Source organism: Citrus clementina, unplaced genomic scaffold (assembly GCF_000493195.1).
Source record: "Citrus clementina cultivar Clemenules unplaced genomic scaffold, Citrus_clementina_v1.0 scaffold_5, whole genome shotgun sequence".
NCBI classification, from domain to species: Eukaryota; Viridiplantae; Streptophyta; class Magnoliopsida; order Sapindales; family Rutaceae; genus Citrus; species Citrus x clementina.
The window spans coordinates 17,881,159-17,904,649 of record NW_006262201.1 but is presented as its reverse complement, the minus strand read 5'-3'; the positions used below and the strand labels follow the sequence as shown (position 1 = coordinate 17,904,649).

Genomic DNA, 23,491 nt, shown 5'->3' with positions numbered 1-23,491 from the left:
TCCCAATAATAAGTGGTTTTCAAATAATTTTATTTAGTTGGCGGTTGAATCATAAAAAATAAAAAAAATTATATGGACCTTTCCCACCCCCTCTATTTTTCAAAAGCTGTTATATAAAATAATAAAAATAAAATAAAATATATTAAACTATTAATATTTTTTTTTTTTGAGTTGGTGATAACAAATTAGATGGGCCAACCCTTAATGGGCTGTTAGCTCTGTATAGTTTTTCAGCATACCCCATTAAATGGCTGCGACGACTGACAATCTGAGATTCCGTCTATGGTTCCTAAGCATACCCCTAAACGGCAATGGCTGTTAAGATGAAAATACACGGTTAAATTTTATTTTACCGCCATAGATTTCCAAATTTCCTGCGCTTTCTTTCGTACCCTGGAAAGCTTTGATTTTGGGCTTCATAATTTATATTTTAAAAGCCTTTCATTTCCCCAATTCTCTCTCAAAATTTTCCCTCGTTTTCGCAGTAACCAAACGAACGTAGAACGAAAGAAACAATATGCCGATAGAAATGCCAAGAGGGTTACCATTCTCAGTAGACACATTCAGTCCAAATTCGAAGAAAAAGAGACACCATTTCGTAACACACGCCCACAAGGATCACATCACAGGCATCTCCACTCATTTTCAATTCCCAATTTACTCCACCCGCCTCACCAAATCCCTTATTCTTCAACATTACCCTCAGGTTTCCCTTTGTTTACCATTTTAGTGGTACTAATTTTGAAGAAATTAAAAAAAAAACTTTTGCCAATATAATTTTTATAATTTAATTGTTTTGCAGCTTGATGAGTGCTTGTTTGTGGGTATTGAAGTGGGGCAAGAGTTGGTTATTGATGACCCTGATGGGGAATTTACGGTTACGGCTTTTGATGCCAATCACTGCTCTGGTATTTGATGTTCTGGTTATTTGTTTGCTTCTTCCCTTTTTTTTTAATTAGTTTATTTTCTCAATTTGCTTTTATTTTGATGTTATGATAGATGTGTTTGTATTTTTTTTTTTTTTGTAATGTGACACTGACTATGAACTGTTTAGGTTTCTTCATCCCCCTAAAATCTATTCTTATTCTTATTCTTATTTTAAGATTATTCTGAACTGTATGAATAATGTATTGCATTGTAATTATGCCGTCATGTTGATAATGAAATGAGGATCCCTAATGACAGATAGTTCCTTGTGTGGCATGGATTATGTAAACCTCAGGAGCAGTCATGTTCTTGTTTGAAGGGAATTTTGGTACCATCCTGCACACTGGAGATTGCAGGCTAACACCCGAGTGCCTACAAAACCTCCCAGAGAAATATGTTGGGAAGAGAGGAAAGTTACCAAGATGTCAACTCGATTATCTCTTCCTGGACTGTACATTTGGGAAGTTCTCTCAGAAGCTCCCGAGCAAGCATTCCGCTATCCACCAGGTAATCTCAGTTGGTCTTTCATGTATCTCTGCAGTTCAAAATGATTTCTGACTCAGGATGCTTTCCCACCAATTAAGAATAGTGCATTTTATGTTTGTTTTTAGAAGTTTTCATAAGCTTAAAGAAACATTCAATCTTTGCTTAGAAACAAGTATGGGAGTGTTTGCACATTTGATGCTTGTGTAAATGTCATTCAATATGCAGATTGATTTTTGCCGTGGAGTGACAGTTATGAGTGGTACCGTCTGATGAGGGCATATTTTGAAAGTTTATCATACAGATACAATCTGTAGTAGAAGTTGGTGCACTTCAACAAATTTCAAGTGTTTTATAGTAAAAAATACTGCATATAGGTTTCAGGAATAGAGGCTTAATTGGTTTAATATTGCTGTGATTGTATGGCACTGACTTAAGACTGCACGCCTCTCGTATTGTCTTCTTACTGCCAAAAGTGAAATTTTGTTTGCCTATGTCCAGAAAATGTTGTATCTCTCCTCGATATTTTTATTCCAATCTAGGAATCATTAGAATTGTCAACTGGCTGTAATCATTGGTATTATAGAATTCCTATCAACTGCTTCAGAGTGAATTCAAAAGAGTGCGACATGTCAACTCCTGAATATCACAAATAGATACTATTTTGACTATTTGAACAATAATCTCTGTGATGGATATTGTTTCCTAACACTTTCATTATTCAAATGTTGGGAATTAAAGACAATGATACCTGGTGAGGCACAGAAGCAAAACTAGAGAGAAGACTTGGCATGTAATGAAATTTGTACTGAGCTTTGTTTGGTGGAATTTTCCACATGCTCTAATCAGTTTGAACTTGAATAAAATAGTATGCTGATGCTCTTAATATATGCAGCATTCTTACATTTTCTCTCTGTGTAGAAGTTGTGTGGGATGTTTGGTCGTTTGTCTTCCATGGGGGATTATATACCAACTCCTTCTTTTATCGTCTAAATTGCGAACAACAATGAACTAATGTCTACGGTTGTCTATTTATAAACCAGGTAATCAGTTGTATATGGAAGCACCCTGATGTGCCTGTAGTGTATCTGACATGCGATCTACTTGGTCAGGAAGAGATTCTGGCGGTTGTATCAAAAACCTTTGGGTCTAAGATATTTGTTGATAAAACCTCCAATCCAGAGTGTTTCCAGTCTCTGACACTCATGGTTCCTGAAGTTCTCTCCGAAGATCCATCTTCTCGTTTCCGGATGCTTGATGGATTTCCTAAACTGTATGAAAGAGCAAGTGCAATGCTTGCAGAGGCACAAGCTAATTTCCAGCCTGAGCCCCTTATTATCCGCCCTTCAGCACAGTGGTATGCATGTGAGGAAGATGATGCTGAGACTCAAAGTCAAAGGAAACTTAGATTTAATGAAGCTGTGAGGGACCAGTTTGGTGTTTGGCATGTTTGCTACTCAATGCATTCTTCTAGGGAAGAATTAGAGTGGGCTTTGGAGCTTCTTGCACCAAAACGGGTTGTATCAACAACCCCCACCTGCCGAGCTATGGAATTGGATTATGTTAGGAAGCACTGTTTCAGTAGAATAACTTCAGATGATCCTCTTTGGAAGCTTCTAGATATTAACTTACAGACTTCAGAAAAATTAGACGTATCAGACAAAGATGTGGTCTGCACTCCCTTGCTTGAAAGGCCAGCCCAGACTTCCGCAGATTCTGAACCAAAACCAGTTAAAAGATCTGCTGCTCTGAAAGGGATATTAAATTTGTCTTCCCCAAGCAAGAGGCTGCCTGTGACGTTATTTGGTAGAGCAAGACACAGTCTTGAGGATTCTAGTTTTTCATGTGAAGTAAAGAAATCCGGGAAAGATTACCCTCCACAAATAGTGGTCAATAGAACAGAACGAGGATTCTACTCTCAAGAGGTGGATGCTGCATTGAATTGCAAGAATAGTTTTGAGAACGAGGAAGAGATAGCTGTCACTTCAGAAGAAGTTTGTAAGAGTTCTTCTCATTCACAAGATGGTTCATGTGAGGAAAAGACAAAAGAATCCATGAAAGATGACCCTCAGGAAATAATTGCCAAAAAAACAGAACAACAATTCCCATCATTGGAGACGGATGCTGAAGTGAATCATGGGCACATAATTGAGAAAAAGTTAGAGACAGATGTTGCAATTCAATGTGGGAAGTTCGTCGAAAAAGATTATAGGAGTTCTTTTCATGCAACCATTGATCGTTCAAAGAACTTTAATGAGAGCTTGAGAAACTTGTACAGGTCAAACAATGTTCCTGTACCACGCCCTCTTCCCTCCTTAGTGGAACTCATTAATGCCAACAAACGTGCCAAGAGGAGATTCCAGTGCTATTCTTAATCTTTCTACAGTGAAGAATACAGATGTCATATTTGCTTTCTTCAATCTACGATTTCTATCATATGCCAGAGCTACAGTTGATTCATACAACAGTATGGTAGCAAGTTATACAATATCTTATTACAGTTATTCATGCTTGTCATGCCAGGTAAAAATGTTTGTTATACCTTAGATTCTTTCTTGCATGAATAAGGTGCATCCCATTAGATGCTATATCTTTAGCCAACATTGGAATTTATAGGATGTAAGAGATTGTACGGTTAATCTTATTCTAATTTGAAAGCCTTCATGCCTTCTTTGTTATGCCTACTTTGTTAGCTGGTCAGGTAATGGAGCTTATTTGTAACACTTTTATCCACCTTCCATAGGTTCTTGGCAGTGCTTTGGAATCAATGACTTTCTATGAGTTTTAAGGAGTTTAGGAACTTTACAACTCTTTTTTAGCCACAATATTATCATTACCTCAAATCTTTATATTTTGCTTTGATGCCAAATGAGTGCTTTAAGCCGCCAAAAATATCAGCCAGTTCCAGGCGAAAGCATACAACATCAGTTATATTGACACAATCTTGAACAAGCTACTACATTAGCTGCTGATGTAACAAAGAGATCTTCAAGAAGCAAGATGTATAATATCACATTGAGAAAGCAATGGAATCCATCACAAAAATAATGTAGTTCTGCTCTTGGAGTCGAGTTCATAATCTCTCATAATCAAGCTTATCCGACTGCAAACAAGCACAAAACGTCAGCACTTGATGAAACACCACAGAACACGACTAACGGGAAATATAAAATCAAAGTCAACCGAAGTTGGAATAGGCTAATGCACATGTTCATCACTGATCTTGGATGAGCTCAAGCTCGATGCACGAGTAACAAGCAGACTGTGATTATCAACCTAACTCTCATATTGGCTTAGTTTATGCTATCAAACAGCGGCATCATAGAAAGTGAATGTAGCATTATGCTATTAGCATTACCTTGATAAGCATGTCTGTTGGTAACCAAGCTGGTGCAGTAGGTATACCGACCCATGCAACCTGTAATTAAACGAATTGTCGTCAGCTATAGTAAAAATACTCCATGTTCATGTTCCTAATTCTATTTCTTTTAGCTAGGCCGTGATTTGTTCTAAATTTGGATGATATATGGAAGCATCAATTCACTGTAAGTTCAATGGTATTGCTAATTCCATAGAAGTTCGATGACAATGCAGTTCAGCTATCAATGGAAATTTCAAAAGCAAAGACATGGAGCATAAGAAGTTGCTTACAAGCGCATGCTCCCCCGTTTCAAAAATTCGTAAATCCAGAACCTGAAAGAGCAACAAAAAGGAATGTCAGAAAAGCAAAATTGCTCAAATGAAGCAATTTCAGACCACCATTTGATGTTTTTTGCTAAATAATGTAACAAAATATACCTCACCACGATCTTCATAGATGTAGTCCAAGCCCTTGTAGTAAGGTGGATGCCCAACTGATAGATACTGAAATGAAAACAAAACACTTCTAACTTCATAATTCTTAATTCAAGCGATCTAGAAGCCATAAACTAACAAAACATCTTAATTTTATTCCAAAAGAAACTGAAATAGTGAAATGCACTTACATTGATACTATTGAGATACTTCTCTTTATCAACTCTCACAATTTGACCTTTCTTCACTGCCCAAATCAAAAACCAACACCAAACAACAATTTAAAACGCACCCGTTTTAGTTTCCTTAAATTTGATCAAAATTTTCCCAGAAAATTCAAGAAACTCACTGGAATACACCGGCTTATTGGGACGCTTAGGAGCTGCAGTTGCAGGCTGAACACTACTAGTAGCAGAAGCAGAATTGGAGTCTTGAGTTTTGGTCTGCTTTGGCTTTTCTTTGTCAGCTTCAGCAGCAGCTTTTATGGGTCTAATGGATGAAAAGCGAAGAGGGTTTTTTCTTGAGGATTGAGTGAATGAAGTGAAGCAAGAGAATGAGCTCTGTGAGACTGTTGCAGACAACGCCATGGAAGAGAAGAAGAAGAAGAAGATGATGATGAAGAGAGCTCAGTTGAATGTAGAAGAAAGACTGGCTCTTTAGAGATAAGAGATGATTGTACATTTTCTTTTTTTACTTTTTATTCTCAACGGCCAGGTTTCAAAGACAAAAATCCGTTGGTTCCCGGTAAATCCTTTTATTTTCTATTTTTATGTACTTAATATTTTTTCAACTTTCTTTTAGAAATTTTGGTTCATTTATTTTGTTCAATTTTTTGTTTCAAAAAACTTCATAAAATATATTCAGAATAGATACATAATATTTATCGAAATGTCACATTACTCTAACAAAAAAAAAAAAGAAGCGATACCTTCCAAAAAAATTTAATTATTTTAACTTACTATCTTCTTTATTTTGAAATTTTAGTCAACTTTTATATTTTTTAAAGACGTATTTTGGTCAAATTAATTTTTTTATAAAAATGACATTTTAATTTCTCTTAGAATTTGTTTTTACTCCATACTTATCGAACTTAAAACTAGTGAATTTTATATTAAAATATCATATCTACTCTTCGATTTTCAGTTTATATTTTGATATAAAAAATAAAATAAGGTAACTTTCAAACGGTAATGAGGTAATAAAATTTTAGAAACAAATTCAAATAGTTAAAATAATTAGTGTTATTATCCTAAAATTTATTCACACTTTGTATTAAAAAAATTTGTTTTAATCTCAGGTAATTATTTTAAGTCTATAAGAGTAATATATTAATATTATATAATAATTTAAAAAAATAGTAAAACGAAATACAACATACAAGTAACATAAAACAGACCGAAGACAAGTTCATGTTAGCCAAAATTATTCAAATTCAATTGGCAGAAGCAAACGAGTTTGAGCAGTTGAAGTGTAATTGCTTTGATTGATTTACAAGTGATGAGGCTCGTTCGCTCCTTTACAGTTACACCTCATCTTCTCTCTCCGCCCCACTCCATCCATCCTTCTAGGTTCAATTTGAAAGAAAATTTTCAAAACAATTTTCGTTTCAGCTAGGCAATTTATCAAACACCTCGTGTGCTTTTTTTGGGCTATTTTTATTTTTTTTTCTGTGACTGGTTGTAAATTTCTGTTTTTTGGGTATCTGCAGGATTGATGGCATTGAGAGTGGTGTTGCAATTGAATGTAGCAATTTGAACTATTCAATCACTAAAAAGCAACGCAAATTGGTGCCAATTCTTAGGGACTGCTCATTTTCGGTTCCTTCGGGCCAGCTGTGGATGCTTCTTGGCCCTAATGGCTGTGGTAAATCTACCCTTTTGAAGGTAAACTAAGTTTTGTTGTGCCTTTTTCTTGCTTGAGCTTTCGAGGGCATACTTTTAGGCATATTTGGTTCCTGCTCTTTTAACATTTGATAATTGTTGGATTGAGTTTAAGATCTTGCTTTTGAGCTTTGGAGTAAAACACTTATGGTAAAAGCACTTCTTGTAAAAGAACTTTTGTGAAAACACTTATAAAGTGCTTTGCTAACCATAACTTGAAATAAATTTCTTCAAGATAAAAAAAGTTTGCTTGGACAAGTACTTGAGAAATGCCCTAGGAATTTTTTTTTTACTGCAAAATGAAAACTTATTTTTGATAATTAAAATTGTTCTTAATGGTTTAAAAATCACTCCCAAACATATGACTAATAACTGGTATAGTGATTGTGACGTGTGTTCTACGTCATGTGTTTTTGGTATAAGTGTAGCGTAAAATCGAGCAAATGAATAATGATGGATCTGCTGGTTTTTTTACTTTGGAGTGTGCAGGTCTTGGCAGGTCTTTTGAAACCAACAAATGGGCATGTGTATGTCAAAAGGCCTAAGAGTTTTGTTTTCCAAAATCCTGACCATCAGGTTGGCTTCTCATTCTTTTTCATCTTTTAGATAATAATAATTAATACCTACATTTTGCAGGAAATTTGTGCCCATTTTATTTTCTAGATTTTTTTTATTAAATACCAGTCATTTGGCAGAAAATTTTGGTGGAGCCAGAGGACAGTATTATAAATTATTCATGTCTTTCTCTTGATGTTCTTTCTTGCAAACCAGATGTCACAAGCTAGGAGAATCTATTCATTCCCTTTTCTTGCATTTTATCTACAAGTGTCTTATGGTTGCCATAGTTCCAGACAGTTAGAAAATAATTGGTGAACTTTTATGTAGTTATTTCATGATATAGGTTCTGATTTTCTCCCTGAATTCATGCTAGTCTAACTGGAGGTTGCATAATTATTCCAATGAAGCTTTTGTCTGTAATGAGTCAATGGTATTCAGGAGGGTGAGCCTTGATTTCGGTTGTCAACTATGTCCCCAAACTAGCAAATAAAATAATTGCAAAACACTGATGAGCTCCACCTTGGCGCTGAGGTATCATTGTTTCCGAGTTGCGGCCACTTTTCTTAGAGAAAACCCTAGCAGAATTTGTCTTTGATTGTTGGCTGATTTGAACATGATTGGTAAAGGGTACGTGTACTACTGAGTGGCATAAGGAGTGGTGAGGATTCAATTTATAGAGTGGATTAAGGGATAGGAGGTCATTTTTCCTGGCCTTCTAAACCAAGTGTGATTTCAGGAATTTTTGTAATATTATACTTCATTACTTCTGCTTTTATAATATTTCTGGTTGTGATCAGTCATGGCATTTTCTCTAAAATAAAAAGAATATTGGTATTCTTATCTTTTTCCTTTTACCCCCATTTTCTGTGACTAGAAAATAGCACCACTTGATATTTGATCTGTCAGATGATTTTAATGAAGTTAGATAATTGATCGACCAGTTCATTGACTGTTCTTTTAACTAAATTTGAATATGCAATAATTGGGCAAATTTACAGTGGCATCACCTGACGTGTTTCAGGTAGTGATGCCTACGGTAGAAGCTGATGTGGCATTTGGCCTAGGTAATCTGAATCTGACTCATGATGAAGTCAGATCCAAGGTGGCAAAAGCATTGGATGCTGTTGGCATGTCTAACTACTTGCAGGTAGATTACGTACTTTAGATAATTGAGGCATTGGCTGAAATTCTTACACATATATGATGGGTTTATCTTCTGAGGCATTTATCAGAGACCAGTTCAAACTCTCAGTGGCGGTCAGAAACAAAGGGTTGCAATTGCTGGTGCTTTAGCTGAAGCATGTAAGGTGTTGCTACTGGATGAGCTCACAACATTTCTGGATGAAAGTGATCAGGTAATTTAAATGATAGACCTGAAATTCAGTGTAGATAATGCTTAATGACGTCAAGTTTGTAGGCAAGGATAGAACATGATGAAGTACAGTTAACAATTGTTCAAATTCCTCGTTGATTAATAACCATTTCATTGACATTAGTTTTTAATGCTTGCTCATATACATTATATATAGCAACCTGTTGATTCTAGATTTTGTTGCCAATATTGAAGCAAGATTTGTTTTCATTATCTTATACCAGTTTGGGGTGATTGAAGCGGTAAAAAATTTGTTGGGTGATTCTGGAGAAGTTACAGCCTTGTGGGTTACCCATCGGTTAGAAGAGCTCGAGTATGCTGATGGTGCTTTTTACATGGAAGATGGAAAGATTGTTATGCAAGCGGATGGAGTAAGCATATTAAATTTCATTAAAAGTCGACAATCCTCTTATATTGAGAGGATCAATTCTTAAGGAGATCATTTCCTTTTTTGTCTTCCTTCATCATTCTATCTTTGTTCAAAAGAAAATGCTCTGCAACTTAAACTAAATTTGTGACAACTGAGTTGCACTCGGGGGAATTGCGTGAGATATGCCTTTTTCCCCCCCCCAAGATACCCAAAATATGTCTTAAATTATTTCACTCTTTAATTTTACGCACATATACTTAAAAAAATAGGAAAAGTATGAAAATATTCTCAATCAAGTGAAGTAACGAATCGAGTATACTCAACGTCAATTGAACCACAACCATTTAAATCCTCTAAATAATTCCCCACTTTTTTCATGTAAATCGGTAAGAGCCAATAATATTCAACCTTAATTGAACCATGATGATTAAGTCTTGGAAAAATTATCGATTTCTTTAATCAAGTTGGATAACGGGTTAAGTGTACTTGACCTCAATTGAACCATGACCAATTAAGTCTGCTGAAAATTCTCGACTCCTTTATTGAGGTCGGGTAATGAGTTGAGCATACTCGACTTTAGTTGAACCACGACCATTTAAGTTCCATGAAAAATTCTTGATTTCTTTCATGGAAGTCGGATAAAAAGTTGAGTATACTCGACCTCAATTGAATCACGACTAGTTAAGTCCCTTGAAAAAATTTGAACTTCTTTCATGGAAGTTTGGTAACAAGTTAAGTATACCTAACTTCAATTGAACCACGACCAATTAAGTCTCCTGAAAAATTCTCAACTTTTTCATGGAAGTTGGGTAATTCTCGACTTCGTTAGTATTAGCAAGTAATTATCTTCAAAGATATGCAATAACCATTAACAAATAATAGTATCTGCAACAACCATAAATTATGTAACAAACATTAAATACAATACCATCTCATAACAACTACCAAAGTCATTATTATACAATTTTAGATTGGAAAATCCTTATATAATGACTTCGGATAGCCTTTCACTTGCTCCAAGCACTCAAGTCATGACCCAAAAACTCTAAGACGTCTTAAAGACAACGTACCATATACGATCCTCCATCAAATCCTGTATAGACAAATAATTTTGACTTTAGTACATGTTTAAACAACATTAAGGAAATAAATAAAGCATAAAGTAATGGCAATACAGAAATAAATGCAAAGAGTTGAGACACTAGCATATATCATGTACCCGCATAGGCTCCTACTCCACGTGTTCAAAAGACTTAAAATTAATGCTCTACTTATTCAATAAACTTACTGGATACATACTCGATTTATTCATAAATTTACTTAACTTCTACTCTACTTGTTTAGAGACTTGTTCCACTAATTACCTGAATTATTCCTTACTACTCGAGTAATTACTTAACTTATACTTTACTACTAGGCTTACTATTACTCGACATATTTTTCGATTTCCTACTTGACTTACATAATAACTTACTCGACTAACTTTAGTTTTTGCTACAGTAGATACTCGACTTACTTAACTTCCTTACTTGACTTCTTGCTCAACTATATACTTGATTTAGTTAACTCATTTATTTCACTTCTTGCTAGACTAAATACTTGACTTATCCAACTTTGTACTGGACTTCTTCTTGAAATCATTTTTCAATCACCCAAAACTTAAATTGAATATTATCCCTACATTTTATGCAATTGTGTGTGTGTGTGTGTGTGTATGCAAGCACTAAAATGAATAATCTACTATTAAAAACTCATAAATCATTAGCAAATATACTTGTTATGAAATCAAATCAAACCCTGAGCATATAAAATGTTTAAATTTCAAATAGACCTTATCCACCATTTGATAATGCACCTACTTTTAAGTTTTTCGAAGTGTTTATGTTTAGTAAAAATCTTTACATTGGAAATAAGAAATGAAATAGAGAGAGGGGAGAAAACTGCGGAAGAGGAAGAATTGTGAGTTGTGAGAAAGTATTTAAAATGGTGAGGTGAGAAAATGTGTATAGATGGTTTTTCTAAGAGTATTTTTGACATTTCCTTCTTCTTGGGGCACGTGTATGTAATGGTGTATAAATTTAGTATTTAGATGTAAATGGGGTATATTTAAATAAAAAAACCCGTTGCTTCCACAAATTTGGTTTTTAAAAAAAATGCATATTCATTTGAAGCACATGCAACACACAACGCAAATCATGCACTTTTCTATTGCCATTGAGGTTTATAAAGCACGGTCATTATCCACCCACTAGACTGTTGCAATGGATGTGCATCTAACTTTAGTTATGAGTGGCCTAAATTTCTAATTTTTTTCGTCTGACTTTGCATGGTGGATTCTCTGCTAAAAATAGAAGAAGTTATTTGTCAAAGATTTGTATTGTAAATTGCTGCCTGTTTAAAGGCTTGAAAGGCCAACCGTTGATGGAAAGTGACCTACACTTTATTTTGCAATTGGTAAAAGTATGACTCAATGCAATAAAGTCCCTCATAAATACAAATAAGTGATAAATATTTTTGAAACGATCACATTGATAGTGAATCTAAAAACCAAGTCTTCTCAATCTGTGTTAATAGTATTTGAATTTTAAATCTTTATCAATTAAACTAACCAATACATGTATGATTTAAATATAAATAAAATTTCAAAAGTTTTAAACTCATTAGTTAAGTCTCCAATATTTAATCAGCTGGGGACTGACGTTCAAGACTGGTGAAAAACTAAGAGCATCACAAAAAAAACTTTTCAAATAAGATTTTATTACTTATTTGAGAGCCACATCAACATTTAAGTCTCCAAAAGACACTCTAATTAAATTCATCATTTCTCTTCAATTTGAAGAGTTATTTTCTCCCTCTTCAATTTATACTTTATTACTTTTTGTTGAAGAAAAAGAGAAAGGTGCTTTAATTACTATTGACTTTTCCTTTAAAAAAATAGTTATTTAATTAAAATAATATTAACTTATTTATATTTGAAGAGTCTTTTGGAGAATAATATCTTTTTTCACTCATCTATTTGCCACATAGGTAAGCAAATAAATATTTGAAAAGTAAAATTTATAAAGCCTTTTGGAGATGCTCTAATGAATCAAACTAGAATAATCATTTTTAGGACCTACATGATGATTTTTTAATTCTTTGGGAATTGGCTGTATTTTGAGCCAAGGACCTAGATGAAATGATCCCTATATTGTCACCTCTATATGAGAATGTGAAAGTGTTTGTTGAAAGTTCACAGTTGCAACTTGTCAACTCTACTAAAATCGTCTATTGATATATTTGTTTTTTTGAGTTATTTTTTTAATCTCTTATTCTTTTATTTATACATTTAATTTAAGGAAAATTATCCACCGATCACCTGCTCTTTTTAATTTTTTTAAAAATACACATATTTTTTTTTTGTTTTGGTTGATTTCCACTAGAAGTTATATTTTCTTGCATTTTTCCACTTCCGTTTGCATTCTGTTATAACCTTGCTGATGTTATGGGGTAAAATTGTCATTTCAATGTTATTTAAACGTGGTAGAAAGAGGGAAAAAAAGGTAAAAATATTCCAGATTATTTTGTTTAACTTATTATCTAATGTCTAAATTGCAAAGAAAAATTGAAGTAATTTAATTTTTTTTCATTTAATTAGGGTGAAATAGTAATTTTACATTAAGGGGGTAAAATAGTCATTTTATTAATATTTTGTTAACTTCTCTCACGAAGTTTAGACGGCAGTGGAAAAATGATACATTTTGTAACTTCAGGTGGAAATCAGCAAAAAAAAAAAAAAAGATATGTGTATTTTTTAAAACGTCTGAAAAAAACAGGTGGTCGGTAAATAATTTCTCTTAATTTAATCACGTCTAACTTATAACTCAATATTTTCTTCTTTGTTTGGGAACCTTGCAATTTGCATTTTTCTTTGTTGGATCCTTTCAATTTGCATGATGCAGTTTCGACTGACATTAAAGATATAAATTTCCCACAAAATAAGCATATTTGGCTGATCGTATTATGTTGTATGAAGTAATATGATCATATTTTAAGTAAGAATAGAACAATAAGGTTCATTACCACATGAACGACTTAAATTTTTGTATAATCTCAAGTAATTGTAAAATTGTGATTGTAACTTAGGACTACTTAAAGGTTTTAAAAATATATCATTTCACTTTCTTTTTTTTATAATAATCTTTAAGGTATTCGGTAGTGCTTTAGTAGATTAACAAAATATATCATTTCACTATATTTTTTTGCATATTCTAGAGTAGCATGAATTCTGCACTACTAAAAAAAAAGAGTTTAAAAAAAGTAAAATGCTTGATTTCATTATCACCTTCTTTAATTTAGAGATAAAGAAACATGGAAAAATTGTTTTGGTATAAAATGTTAATATGCCCAAACAATACAAATGTGAACTTTGTTAGCCAGTGTGGTGAGAAACGAGATGAATAGGACTTGGAGGTGGTGGGGTGTTGGTGCTGATTTTTCAGATTGTTTGAGGTTAAGATGGGATTTTGGAGGAGTTGGGGGAGTTTTGTGCAAGGGTGGTATGATGTAATTGAATAATAATTTAAGCTTAGATTACAGTAATTATCCTAATAAATTTTTGTCTGAATTAATATTTGCTGTTCAAACCCCCTAACCTTACATAGTCGCTCCGGTCATTAATTATTTATTAAGCAATTATTTATTACGTATGATGTCAAATTTACATAAAATTAGATGATGATATAATAATCAGTTTCAGTCAAATACACAGGGGAAATAACGATTGGAGTCCCTGAATTTTGACAAAATCACAAATATAGTATACGTTTTCTTTATACGTCCCTACTAATTTTGACAAAATCACAATCACAAACGTAATACTAATGGCGATTTATGACACGGCTGGTTAATTTGAAGTCAGCACAATATAAAAATTAATCTTTTCAGATTATAATATGTTGAATTCGTTTCATCTATTTAATAATTATGTCGAGTTAACCAATCAACTTTAATGTGAGCTAATTTGTGATAAAATTAATTATTTAAACAATTAATACAATATCTTATCTAAAAGAGTTATATTTTATTTTATTCTTTTTAAAAATACTTAGTTATATGTGGACGAAAACTTATTAAAGTTTGAATAGATAAAAGTTAAATTAATTAGAGTAGTATCACGTGAACATCGTTTAAGAAAAGAGAGTTTTTGTGGGGGGGGGGGGGGGGGAGATAAATAACTAATTCACTATGGTGGCGTTTTAGATAATTTTTAAAATATAATGGATCAATGGGTAATTATTTCAGACTACATAGGGTGAAGGAATATTTTACCCCAAATTGTCTTTAACGTATGCCTCAGTATCGTTACCAATGACAAATCAAACTCCGAGAAAACTTCCACCCACAATTCTCAAAATCTCAGACAAACCAAACAAAGCAAAATTTGTTAGTTTTTCACTTTCTTCAGTTGAATATCTTTCCTGAGTAATCAAAACGCCTCGTTTCAATCTCACTTTATTCTTTCACTTCATAATCAATCACTCTCTCTCTCTCTATGTATTTTGCAAGGAGAGAGAGTTCCAAAACCCCTTTTGATTTTTGATTTTATTTTTTTATATCCGTTTTTTTCCTGCTCAAATCTCAAAAGGGTAGCTTTCATTTTTTTTTTGTTCAATCCAGCCCTTGATTCCCCTGATTTTTTTTATCATTACTTTTGTGAACTCTGATGAGTTCTTGGTGATCGAAAAGCTGCTATTTGCAGCTGTTTGAGCTTTTAGCTCTAATGGGTTCAAGGTAATCTCTTTATTTTAATTACTTGTTTTCGAATTTAGCTACTCATTTTCATTAATGATCCTGTTCAGAAAGTTTGGTACTTTAATATGTATATATATGAATTTAGTTTTTGAAACTTTATTTGCTTTTTGCATCTTTCTATTTTTGGTTAAATAGTTTACAACTTTACATGTAATTTAGTATACTTTTTTACTCTATTTCTTAAATTGATGCTGTGTGCATTGCTGGATTGGACACTAAAAGGTCAATCAGAGACTCAGTTAATTTGAGTTGGAGTTATGATGGTATTTATTTTTTTGCTTTTTAGGCCACTTGATAATTATTCAACTATTTATGAATGCAGCTGATGGTCAATTTTTTATTGTCATAAAATTGGAAGCAATTTGTAGATTTGTGGAACCATGATAACAAGGATGCGCCTAGTTTGTATATTGTCTTCTTTTTTTCTTCGGGTTAAATTACTGTTTTAGAGATTTATTTGTTAGGCGCAATCTTGGAGTAGAATTTGTATCTGCAAAAAGTTCCGTGATTGGAGTTCTGGAGATAACTTGAGTCAGGATGTCAATTCATGATTGCATGATCAGATCTTAGAAGCAACATCTGTTGGTCTTTGTTAATTTTTAGGGCAGTTAGGTGCTTGTAGTTCTGAAGTTGTGACCCAGAGTCTTTGACAGCAGACTTTCCTTTTATTCTTTTATTGTAATTGCTTAGCAGCCTTGTATTTTTCTTTTTCTTTGATAACCCAAACTCCTGCATCGACGTGGATCATGGGTCCGCCATGGCCAGGCCCTAAACTTGGGGGCAGTGAGGCGCCCCCAAACCCATGACCCAGGAGACAACAAAGGGTGGAATTTCAAAGCTCACCAGGAGGATCAAACTTGAGACCTTGATACAGCCAAGCTCTAGATCCCAAGCTTTCAACCAACTGTGCTGCCCTTTTGGGGGGCTCTTCACAGCCTATATATTTGAGGGGGTTGTCTAGGATTTTTTCCTTTGGGTGTTCTTGAACTTGTTTGCTTAAAACCATTTTCTGGTACTTATGATAGTTGAGACTTCCATCGCTGATAATAGTTTTGTAATTTATTGTTTCTAATCTTGGACATGATATTGATGATTATAATTACTTTTTCTGGTGAAGGGCACTGTCGGCAGGTGCGTCATTTGATTCCCCTGATCTGGCCTTTGAAAGAAATCATGCAGAAGATGTGAGTAAAGTTAGGTGGAATGGAGAAAGAGGCCACAAATTTCATGAGTCGAATGGAGTCGTAGAGCAGTCCTCTAGTCCAGTGAGAAGAGATGTAGTTAGCAGGTATACTTCACTGAGAAGTACTATTTCATTATGGTGTTGGCTGCGATACTTAAAGCTGCTTCTAAACACATTTGGCACATGTTTTTTATTGTTTTTGTTCTTTCTATTCAATAGATTCTCATAAGATTCTATCTTACCTTGTATTTGAGAAAGGGTTTTTGGAACAAGTAATGTTTGCTACTATTAGCAGCCATCAAATAACAATCAACACTCATTTTAAGAAAAATTCAGGGCTTTGTGTGATATTGTATCTAATCAGTAAGTCATGTGCAAATGAAGCTAGGAAGAAAACCAGTTTTGATATGAGAATGGAAAGTGTACTATGTTGATAGCCGAGATTTGGAGTAATGTATTGCAAGTGGGTTGGGTGTCCTTGAAAGGTCCAAACTTGTAATGAAAGTTGGTGATTTTCAGTTCAAATGAGAACTTTCTTTGGTTGATTTGTACTTCAATTGATCAATATGACCAATTGTTAAAGTTGATTCTGATTTGTAGGAGTCTGTTCTAGTGCTAAATATCATTTTTCATCTTTCAATCGAATCTGACATTAGATTTAAGCAAGGTTTATTGGTGTTTCTTAGGCTTTCTTTATATTTTAATGTTTAAATGTATAATGATTGAGTTAAGCATGAGCGTCAAATCTGAAGTTAAGAGCAATTTCTTTCAATCACTGAATCTACTCTTGTTAACTCCGGTTCTTTTTTCTTCGTTTCTTTGATGCATTTATTTGATTTATGTTCAATTTGAGCTAGTACATATTTGTTTGTTACTTGCATTGTTCCTCCCTTTCTCTCATCTGTTGAGACCCTAATAACAGGAAAGCTTCTCAGCATTTACTAGTCATTTATGTCTCATGTATATATCTCATACAGGTCATTGTCTGCCATAAAGGCCCTTGAAAACGATGAAATTGATCTTGAAGGTGGTAGGCTGGAAAAAGGTAGAGATAGAATAGTACGTGGTAGCAGGGCAGTTAAATTCCCCAATCAGGCCTTGCTGTCTGGCTGTGCTTATTGCATTTCCTCCTGCAGTATGATATTGGTTAACAAGTTTGTACTTTCCGGCTATAATTTCGATGCTGGGATATCTTTAATGGTCTACCAGGTAATATCCTAATTAAATTAGAGTAGAGGTTTTTGATTTTACACTGTGGCAGTAATTTTTGTTGGGAATTTTATTTCATACATTTAATTAAATACTTAGAAACAGTTTTTGAAATCTAACAAGCTTATGACTCTGTTGTGGATGCAGAATTTTATCTCAGTGGTTACAGTGACCATATTGAGTTTTCTTGGGGTAATATCAACAGAACCACTAACCTGGAGGCTGATAAAGGTCTGGTTGCCCGTAAATGTTATATTTGTTGGGATGCTTATTACAAGCATGTTTAGGTATGAATTTAATTCCCATTAGTATTTATCCTAATGTTGGTTTCATATGAAGATAACGTTGTGAGTTTAATTGTTGGAATGAAGTTTTTATCAAGTAGCTTCTCGACTGACTTTGTTCTGCCAACTTGCTATCTTCTGCCTGTGAAATGGTGTATTAGAAGCTAACCGGTAATGGTTAATAGAGGCATCTTTTGAGACTTGATGTGTAAGATTCAGAGACGTAGACTTAACTTTAGGACTACTGAAATTTAGTTTAGTATTTTGAGCTCAGCCAGATTTGCTCTTATGCTGATTTTTGCGATTTTTTTAAAACTCAAGAGGTATTCTTTTTGTTTGCCCATTTAATGGAGCACTTGAGTTAATATCACCTTTGGGTACTAGATGCTATGGTGGAGGTCTTTTGCTACGAAGTGAAAAAGTCGATCTTTGAGTCTTTACATTGGGCACTTTATGTAAAAAAGCCCAATGCTTGTATTCCTATCTTTTCAATGAAATCTTGTTCATAAAAACTATTGGTTCTCATGTGGATTCCCACCTGTTTTAAACTATTATTCTAATCAGAACTCCATAGAAAATACATAATCAAGTTCAACTTAGGTCCTATGGTTTTCGGTATTGCAACAGTCCTCAATTTCTCTCCCAAAGTTTTAAGATTATCATGCGTGATGGTTTTCTTTTTCAGGTACTAGAGCTTCTATTGTTGAGTTTTTACTCGTGAGCTTTAGATTTTGGGTTCACATGTTACTTAACATGGTGGCTGATCTGGCCTTGGGTAAGATAGGTTTAGGATTCTAGTTGTCATTCTGATACATTTAGTCACAAAAGGAAAACTGGAAATTAAAAAAATATATATTTAAATTTTCGGGGAGCTTTTACCATAACTATATGTAAGCATTCAAAAGATGTCAAGTCTTGGAGCCATCTTCCGTCCTAGTCTTTTAATGTCGTTGGAGATAGCCTGACCTTTTTTTTTCCAGTTCCCATTCTTACTTTTTTTTTTTTTCCCCACCCCCAAATCTCATCAAAGCATGTTCTTGGTTCTACAGATACCAATAAAATGTAAAGAGATCTACAAATCAACAAATGCCTTTTTCTGTTTTTTTGCGCTCAAGTAGTGAACATACTTGTGGATTTTCCTTGTGCTTCTTGTGTTACCCATTTTTCATGTCATTAAGGTATATTATGGACAATCAATAGATTGACTTACAAGATTAATAATTGTTGCAACTTCATTTAATTCTTGTGTTACAGGTCATGGTTCATCATCTTTTAACTTAATTATGTTTAAATTTATCTGCAGTCTAAAATATATAAATGTAGCTATGGTCACAGTGCTGAAGAATGTTACCAATGTAATAACTGCTGTTGGTGAAATGTATTTGTTCAACAAGCGTCATGACAACAGAGTCTGGGCTGCTCTTTTCCTAATGGTATGTTCAATTACTATGATATTGGAGATTTTTTTTATAATTATTTTTTGAGGTACCAAATCAGGATCAAAAACAACTTAATGAACTCAATGTTATCATTCTTTCAGTTGAGAGATTCTTTTTTGGCAATGCAAGATCTTGTATTCTTATTTCGTTCCTTCAATTTTTTTCTTGTACTTCAAAACATCTTATCATAGTGATTTATATTCACTCTTTTAGCATATATGACAAACAAATTCAGTCTAAAGTCATTGACTTTTCAAATGAAAGATTTCCTGCCATTGACTGCTGCAGATCATCTCAGCAATATCTGGAGGGATTACTGATCTATCTTTTCATGCTGTCGGCTATGCATGGCAGATTATAAATTGTTTCCTAACTGCATCATATTCTGTAAGTATATGGTTTGGAGGTTATTATTTTCTCTTCTGCAATTTATAATTTCATTCTATCATACTTTCCCTTTTTTTCTGTAGAGACTTTGACATTGTTTTGACCAATATATGGAAGCATAATCCTATGTAATATGTGTTGTTATTATTATTAGTCTGCTAGTTTATATTTCCTACCCATGGAGATTGGAGAACTGCCTTAGCAACATCCTAGGTATTGGAATTGGAGGGGGCACATGCATCATAGTTGGTGTCAGTTTATAATATTGATATCAATATTATTCAAGACATGCCTTTAATTATGCTTTCATCTAGCAGTAAGGAGCAGGAAATTACATGAAGACTGTCAGAATAAGGGAATTATGTGTTTTCAACTGACCAAATACTGCCCCCCCCCCCCCAAAAAAAAAAGAACAGCTAGCAGACTTTTTGTCAATTGAAGTATAAAATGAGAAAATTGTTGTGTTGATTGCAAAACTTTTTGGGGTGATTCCATCATGAACTTCCTGTATTTCATAGAAAGAAATGGTTGCTTGCACAAGATGGTCGAAGAGCACCATAAAATTTTCAGAATACATCATGAATGTCGATATAAGAAAATTGACAAATACATATTTTGTATATGATAAATGCATGGCTTTTTTTTGCTTTTACCAAATTACATTGTACAGTGATTATGGCCAATTTAAGCATCTTCATGGAACAATATCAAGAGATTAAGGGTGCATTTGCTACATTTTCCAATTGGTGTTTTTTAAAACTCTTTTTAGAAATGAAAATGGTTCTTTAAATTTGGCATTTTCAAGAAGCAAAATGGCAAAAGACTTTCTGGTTTGGCATTTGTAAATGGAAAAGGGTATGATCTGCTTTGGCATTTGTAAATGGAAAAGAGTATGATTTCTTTGGTAAATATGAAAAAAAATGTAAATGGTACTTTAAATTTGGCATTTTCAAGATCCAAAATGGCAAATATTTTCTAGTTTGGCATTTGTAAGTGGAAAAGAGTATGATTTCTTTGGTAAAAATGGAAAAGGGACTTTGAGAAATGCCAAAAATATTAACATATTGTTTTTGGTTTCCTTTGTAGAAGTTGAAAAATAAATTTTTATTTTTTGAAAAACTTTTTCTCAAATTCTTTCTGACATGCAAATTTTCACCTTTTTGGGATGTTTGGTATTTTTGGATTTCAGAAAAAACTAATAATTATAAGTAAAAGATGGTATCAAATTGCTCTATTTTCTCTTGACTGGTTTTTACTAGTCAAGTTTTTTTTCTTTCTCAGTCAGAGGCTAAAAGACATGATTTTGGACTGGGTCTATTTTCAAATTTAATGATTTGCATACAGGTAAACCTAGGTGTTCTGTTTGCATCTTGTTATCTTTTGTAAATAATTTATTCATCTTTCATGATCGTAGTATCTGAATACTGGTTTTCTCAGATCCCCTCTTAACTTGTTTTCTTGCAATTTAAGTATAAAATTAGTTAGTTGACTATTTGTTTAATTTTGTTGGTGCAGCTGACTTTGCGTAGGGTCATGGATACAGCTAAACAAGTCACCAAGTCTGGAAACTTGAATGAGTTTTCAATGGTCTTGCTAAATAACAGCCTTTCCTTGCCTTTGGGTGTTCTTCTTGTTATTGTTTTCAACGAGGTGGATTATCTTTCTAGAACGTGAGTTATTTTTTCCCTTTTCATTTTGGCCTTTTCCATTTCCTTTTTGGTTATTTGACAATAAAGCTGAGGTCAATTATGTTTTTCAGCCCAACCCACTTTGTCTTTTTGTATAACCTTGTAGACATGATTCCAAGAGCTAGCATGTTCCTTGCTTGTGTGGATGCCTTCAAAGTAACTGTTGCATGTTTCATACTATACTATCCTTTTTTGGTTTCTTCTATTTGTGTATATGGCTTATTCTTTTCTTTGTACTCTTACATCTGATGAGCTTAACCATAACTCTATGATAACTTGACTCTGGCTTGTTATTTCTTTGTAATTTTAAACCTTATGTTTGATGCACAATAACCAAATCTTTCATGATAACTGAACTCTTTGAAATACACTTGTCTGCAGACCACTTTTGAGGTTGCCTAGCTTCTGGTTAGTAATGACATTAAGTGGATTTCTTGGTCTGGCGATCAGTTTCACTTCCATGTGGTTTCTTCATCAAACTGGGGCTACCACATACAGGTAAGATGGCAAAAATTTCCTTGGCCAATATGATGATTTTTTTGATGCAATATGGGTCAATCGTATTGAGACATGACCAATCCTAGCACATAAAACTATCATAGCAGATCATTTCCAGTTTTTCTTTTCCCCCAATACTCAACTAAGGTTAACTAGTGCAGATTGAACTAAGGTGGTTTTAGAGGCTTTGTGCAGAGCCTGAAAACATGTCATTGGCGTATAGAATAATAGATTAACTAGCCAACTAGCCTGAAAATAAGATTCGAATAGCTGATTTTTGTCTTCAGATTGATGTCAATTGTTGGTTAACATAATAGGGAGGATATGCAGCTGAATAGATGCTGAAGTGTTATTTTTCTGGTTTTGACTGTTCTCCAGTTTAGGTTCAGATTTTAATACTTGAGCACCTGATTGAGTTCGAATGTGAAAAATTCCCACATTTGGTCTAATTTTCATGTTATAATAGCTTTTCAATAGTTGGGGTTATGGTGCTTTGCTTTAAAGTGTTAATATTCTATTGACCGATTTAGATTATATTTTCTCATCACTGATTTGCAAACTGCAGCCTGGTGGGATCACTGAATAAGATCCCTCTTTCGGTTGCTGGCATCCTTCTTTTCAAAGTCCCTACCAGTTTAGAAAATTCAGCTAGCATCTTCTTTGGTAAGCTCGCTCTTTTGAATGGCTTGGATTAAAGATGTGTTTTACAGTTCCTTGCAAAATCCTCCCCAACTGCTAGCAAGAGTTTCTTTCAATAGGATTATCTCAATGAATTGCAATCTACAGGTTTGCTGGCTGGCGTATTTTTTGCCAGAGCCAAAATGTGGGAAAGATCCCAATCAGGATGAGTTTTAACCATCGTAAATCACTGCAACTGTTGCAAATTTACCATATATTCCATACTTTCAAAGATTGTGTCAAACGAAGATGTCTAATGTTGTATTACTTTCACACAACACGAATGCTGTTGTACAATATGGAGAACTGCCTGGGCAGTTATAGTGGAAGAGGAAACAAGGTGTTCAAGGATGATACTCTGTTAGGAGGTGAGAAATGGGATTCTATTGTTTGGACATGTGGGTGCTCTTTTTCCTTTTGAAAGAAAACTCTTGCCACTATTTTGTTTTCTGACATGTATTCTATCTTTCTATTGGGGAACTTAGATTTTTCCCCCGTCATATAATTTTTAATGGGAGTTCTTGTTGTGCAGATCAAGATTAGTCATGTTTCATGGATAAAATGAAAAGCAATAGAAGATGCTGGAAATAGTATATTGTTTTACGGTTTACTTTTCTTTGTGAATTCTTTCTCGAGTTCTCTTCTATCTTGTTAGAAGTGGGGTTAATATAAGTGATTTTAGTGCTAAGCATTTGTGCCTGGATAATGGCTTTTAAAACAGTCAAAATGATCATGTTATTAATCGTTTGGTAATTTTGATTAAGAAAGTTTAGACTCAAATTGAAAATCTTATCAAAAGGATCTAGATAAGAGTCAGTAAGGGTTTCACCAAAAAGTTGACACTGATCCCAAAAGTCCAAACCATAAGATTTGAATTTTCCGGAGGTTTGAAGCCACTTACTAAGATATCCGTTGTGGGTTGTGCTCGGAATACATGGAAAGATTTG

General features: G+C 33.8%; 4 protein-coding genes across 7 annotated transcripts; 3 read left to right on the top strand and 1 right to left on the bottom strand.

Annotated features, from left to right (window-relative positions):
* The first annotated feature begins 292 nt into the window (after nucleotides 1-292).
* Nucleotides 293-4,250, top strand: LOC18042110 (5' exonuclease Apollo). Its single transcript, XM_006432158.2, has 4 exons — nucleotides 293-706; nucleotides 803-908; nucleotides 1,223-1,434; nucleotides 2,454-4,250. The coding sequence occupies exons 1-4, from the start codon at nucleotides 518-520 to the stop codon at nucleotides 3,783-3,785; spliced, it is 1,839 nt and encodes a 612-aa protein (XP_006432221.1). The 5' UTR covers nucleotides 293-517; the 3' UTR covers nucleotides 3,786-4,250.
* A 2-nt stretch (nucleotides 4,251-4,252) lies between these two features.
* Nucleotides 4,253-5,857, bottom strand: LOC18042241 (NAD(P)H-quinone oxidoreductase subunit O, chloroplastic). Its single transcript, XM_006432157.2, has 6 exons — nucleotides 5,555-5,857; nucleotides 5,397-5,452; nucleotides 5,209-5,274; nucleotides 5,062-5,103; nucleotides 4,769-4,828; nucleotides 4,253-4,513 (listed from the first exon to the last, which is right to left on the bottom strand). Exons 1-6 carry the CDS (start codon nucleotides 5,790-5,792, stop codon nucleotides 4,484-4,486), a joined length of 492 nt encoding a protein of 163 aa, XP_006432220.1. The 5' UTR covers nucleotides 5,793-5,857; the 3' UTR covers nucleotides 4,253-4,483.
* Nucleotides 5,858-6,572: 715 nt separating this feature from the next.
* LOC18042240 (ABC transporter I family member 10) lies at nucleotides 6,573-9,536 on the top strand. 2 transcript variants are annotated; one of them, XM_006432156.2, is made up of 6 exons: nucleotides 6,573-6,773; nucleotides 6,914-7,088; nucleotides 7,575-7,661; nucleotides 8,665-8,790; nucleotides 8,876-8,998; nucleotides 9,240-9,536. In XM_006432156.2, the coding sequence occupies exons 1-6, from the start codon at nucleotides 6,703-6,705 to the stop codon at nucleotides 9,447-9,449; spliced, it is 792 nt and encodes a 263-aa protein (XP_006432219.1). In that variant the 5' UTR covers nucleotides 6,573-6,702; the 3' UTR covers nucleotides 9,450-9,536. The 2 variants fall into 2 exon arrangements, with proteins under 2 accessions (XP_006432219.1, XP_024040263.1); XM_024184495.1 differs by lacking the exon at nucleotides 7,575-7,661.
* A 5,178-nt stretch (nucleotides 9,537-14,714) lies between these two features.
* LOC18042239 (GDP-mannose transporter GONST1) lies at nucleotides 14,715-23,168 on the top strand. Of its 3 annotated transcripts, XR_002905276.1 has the most exons (11): nucleotides 14,716-15,157; nucleotides 16,296-16,466; nucleotides 17,339-17,570; nucleotides 17,718-17,857; nucleotides 19,158-19,287; nucleotides 19,582-19,680; nucleotides 21,196-21,350; nucleotides 21,750-21,866; nucleotides 22,432-22,529; nucleotides 22,653-22,912; nucleotides 23,077-23,168. XR_002905276.1 is itself a non-coding variant. In XM_006432154.2 (10 exons), exons 1-10 carry the CDS (start codon nucleotides 15,147-15,149, stop codon nucleotides 22,712-22,714), a joined length of 1,215 nt encoding a protein of 404 aa, XP_006432217.1. In that variant the 5' UTR covers nucleotides 14,716-15,146; the 3' UTR covers nucleotides 22,715-23,070. The 3 variants fall into 3 exon arrangements, 2 of the variants coding, with proteins under 2 accessions (XP_024039226.1, XP_006432217.1); XM_006432154.2 differs by lacking the exon at nucleotides 23,077-23,168 and having other exon boundaries at nucleotides 22,653-23,070; XM_024183458.1 differs by lacking the exons at nucleotides 22,432-22,529; nucleotides 22,653-22,912 and having other exon boundaries at nucleotides 14,715-15,157.
* The last annotated feature ends 323 nt before the right edge of the window (nucleotides 23,169-23,491 follow it).

Bases quoted from the DNA above. Each gene is read 5' to 3' on its own strand.
- LOC18042239 (XM_006432154.2), top strand. The intron at 17,571-17,717 runs GTAATATCCTAA...TTGTGGATGCAG, and splicing joins TATCTTTAATGGTCTACCAG to AATTTTATCTCAGTGGTTAC. The intron at 19,288-19,581 runs GTATGTTCAATT...TGACTGCTGCAG, and splicing joins GGGCTGCTCTTTTCCTAATG to ATCATCTCAGCAATATCTGG.
- LOC18042241 (XM_006432157.2), bottom strand. From the start codon at position 5,792: ATGGCGTTGTCTGCAACAGTCTCACAGAGCTCATTCTCTTGCTTCACT. The intron at 5,275-5,396 runs GTAAGTGCATTT...TTTTCATTTCAG, and splicing joins AGTATCTCAATAGTATCAAT to TATCTATCAGTTGGGCATCC. The intron at 5,104-5,208 runs GTATATTTTGTT...TTGCTCTTTCAG, and splicing joins TCTATGAAGATCGTGGTGAG to GTTCTGGATTTACGAATTTT.
- LOC18042240 (XM_006432156.2), top strand. From the start codon at position 6,703: ATGAGGCTCGTTCGCTCCTTTACAGTTACACCTCATCTTCTCTCTCCG. The intron at 7,089-7,574 runs GTAAACTAAGTT...TGGAGTGTGCAG, and splicing joins GTAAATCTACCCTTTTGAAG to GTCTTGGCAGGTCTTTTGAA. The intron at 8,791-8,875 runs GTAGATTACGTA...GGCATTTATCAG, and splicing joins GCATGTCTAACTACTTGCAG to AGACCAGTTCAAACTCTCAG.
- LOC18042110 (XM_006432158.2), top strand. From the start codon at position 518: ATGCCGATAGAAATGCCAAGAGGGTTACCATTCTCAGTAGACACATTC. The intron at 707-802 runs GTTTCCCTTTGT...ATTGTTTTGCAG, and splicing joins TTCTTCAACATTACCCTCAG to CTTGATGAGTGCTTGTTTGT. The intron at 1,435-2,453 runs GTAATCTCAGTT...TTTATAAACCAG, and splicing joins AGCATTCCGCTATCCACCAG to GTAATCAGTTGTATATGGAA.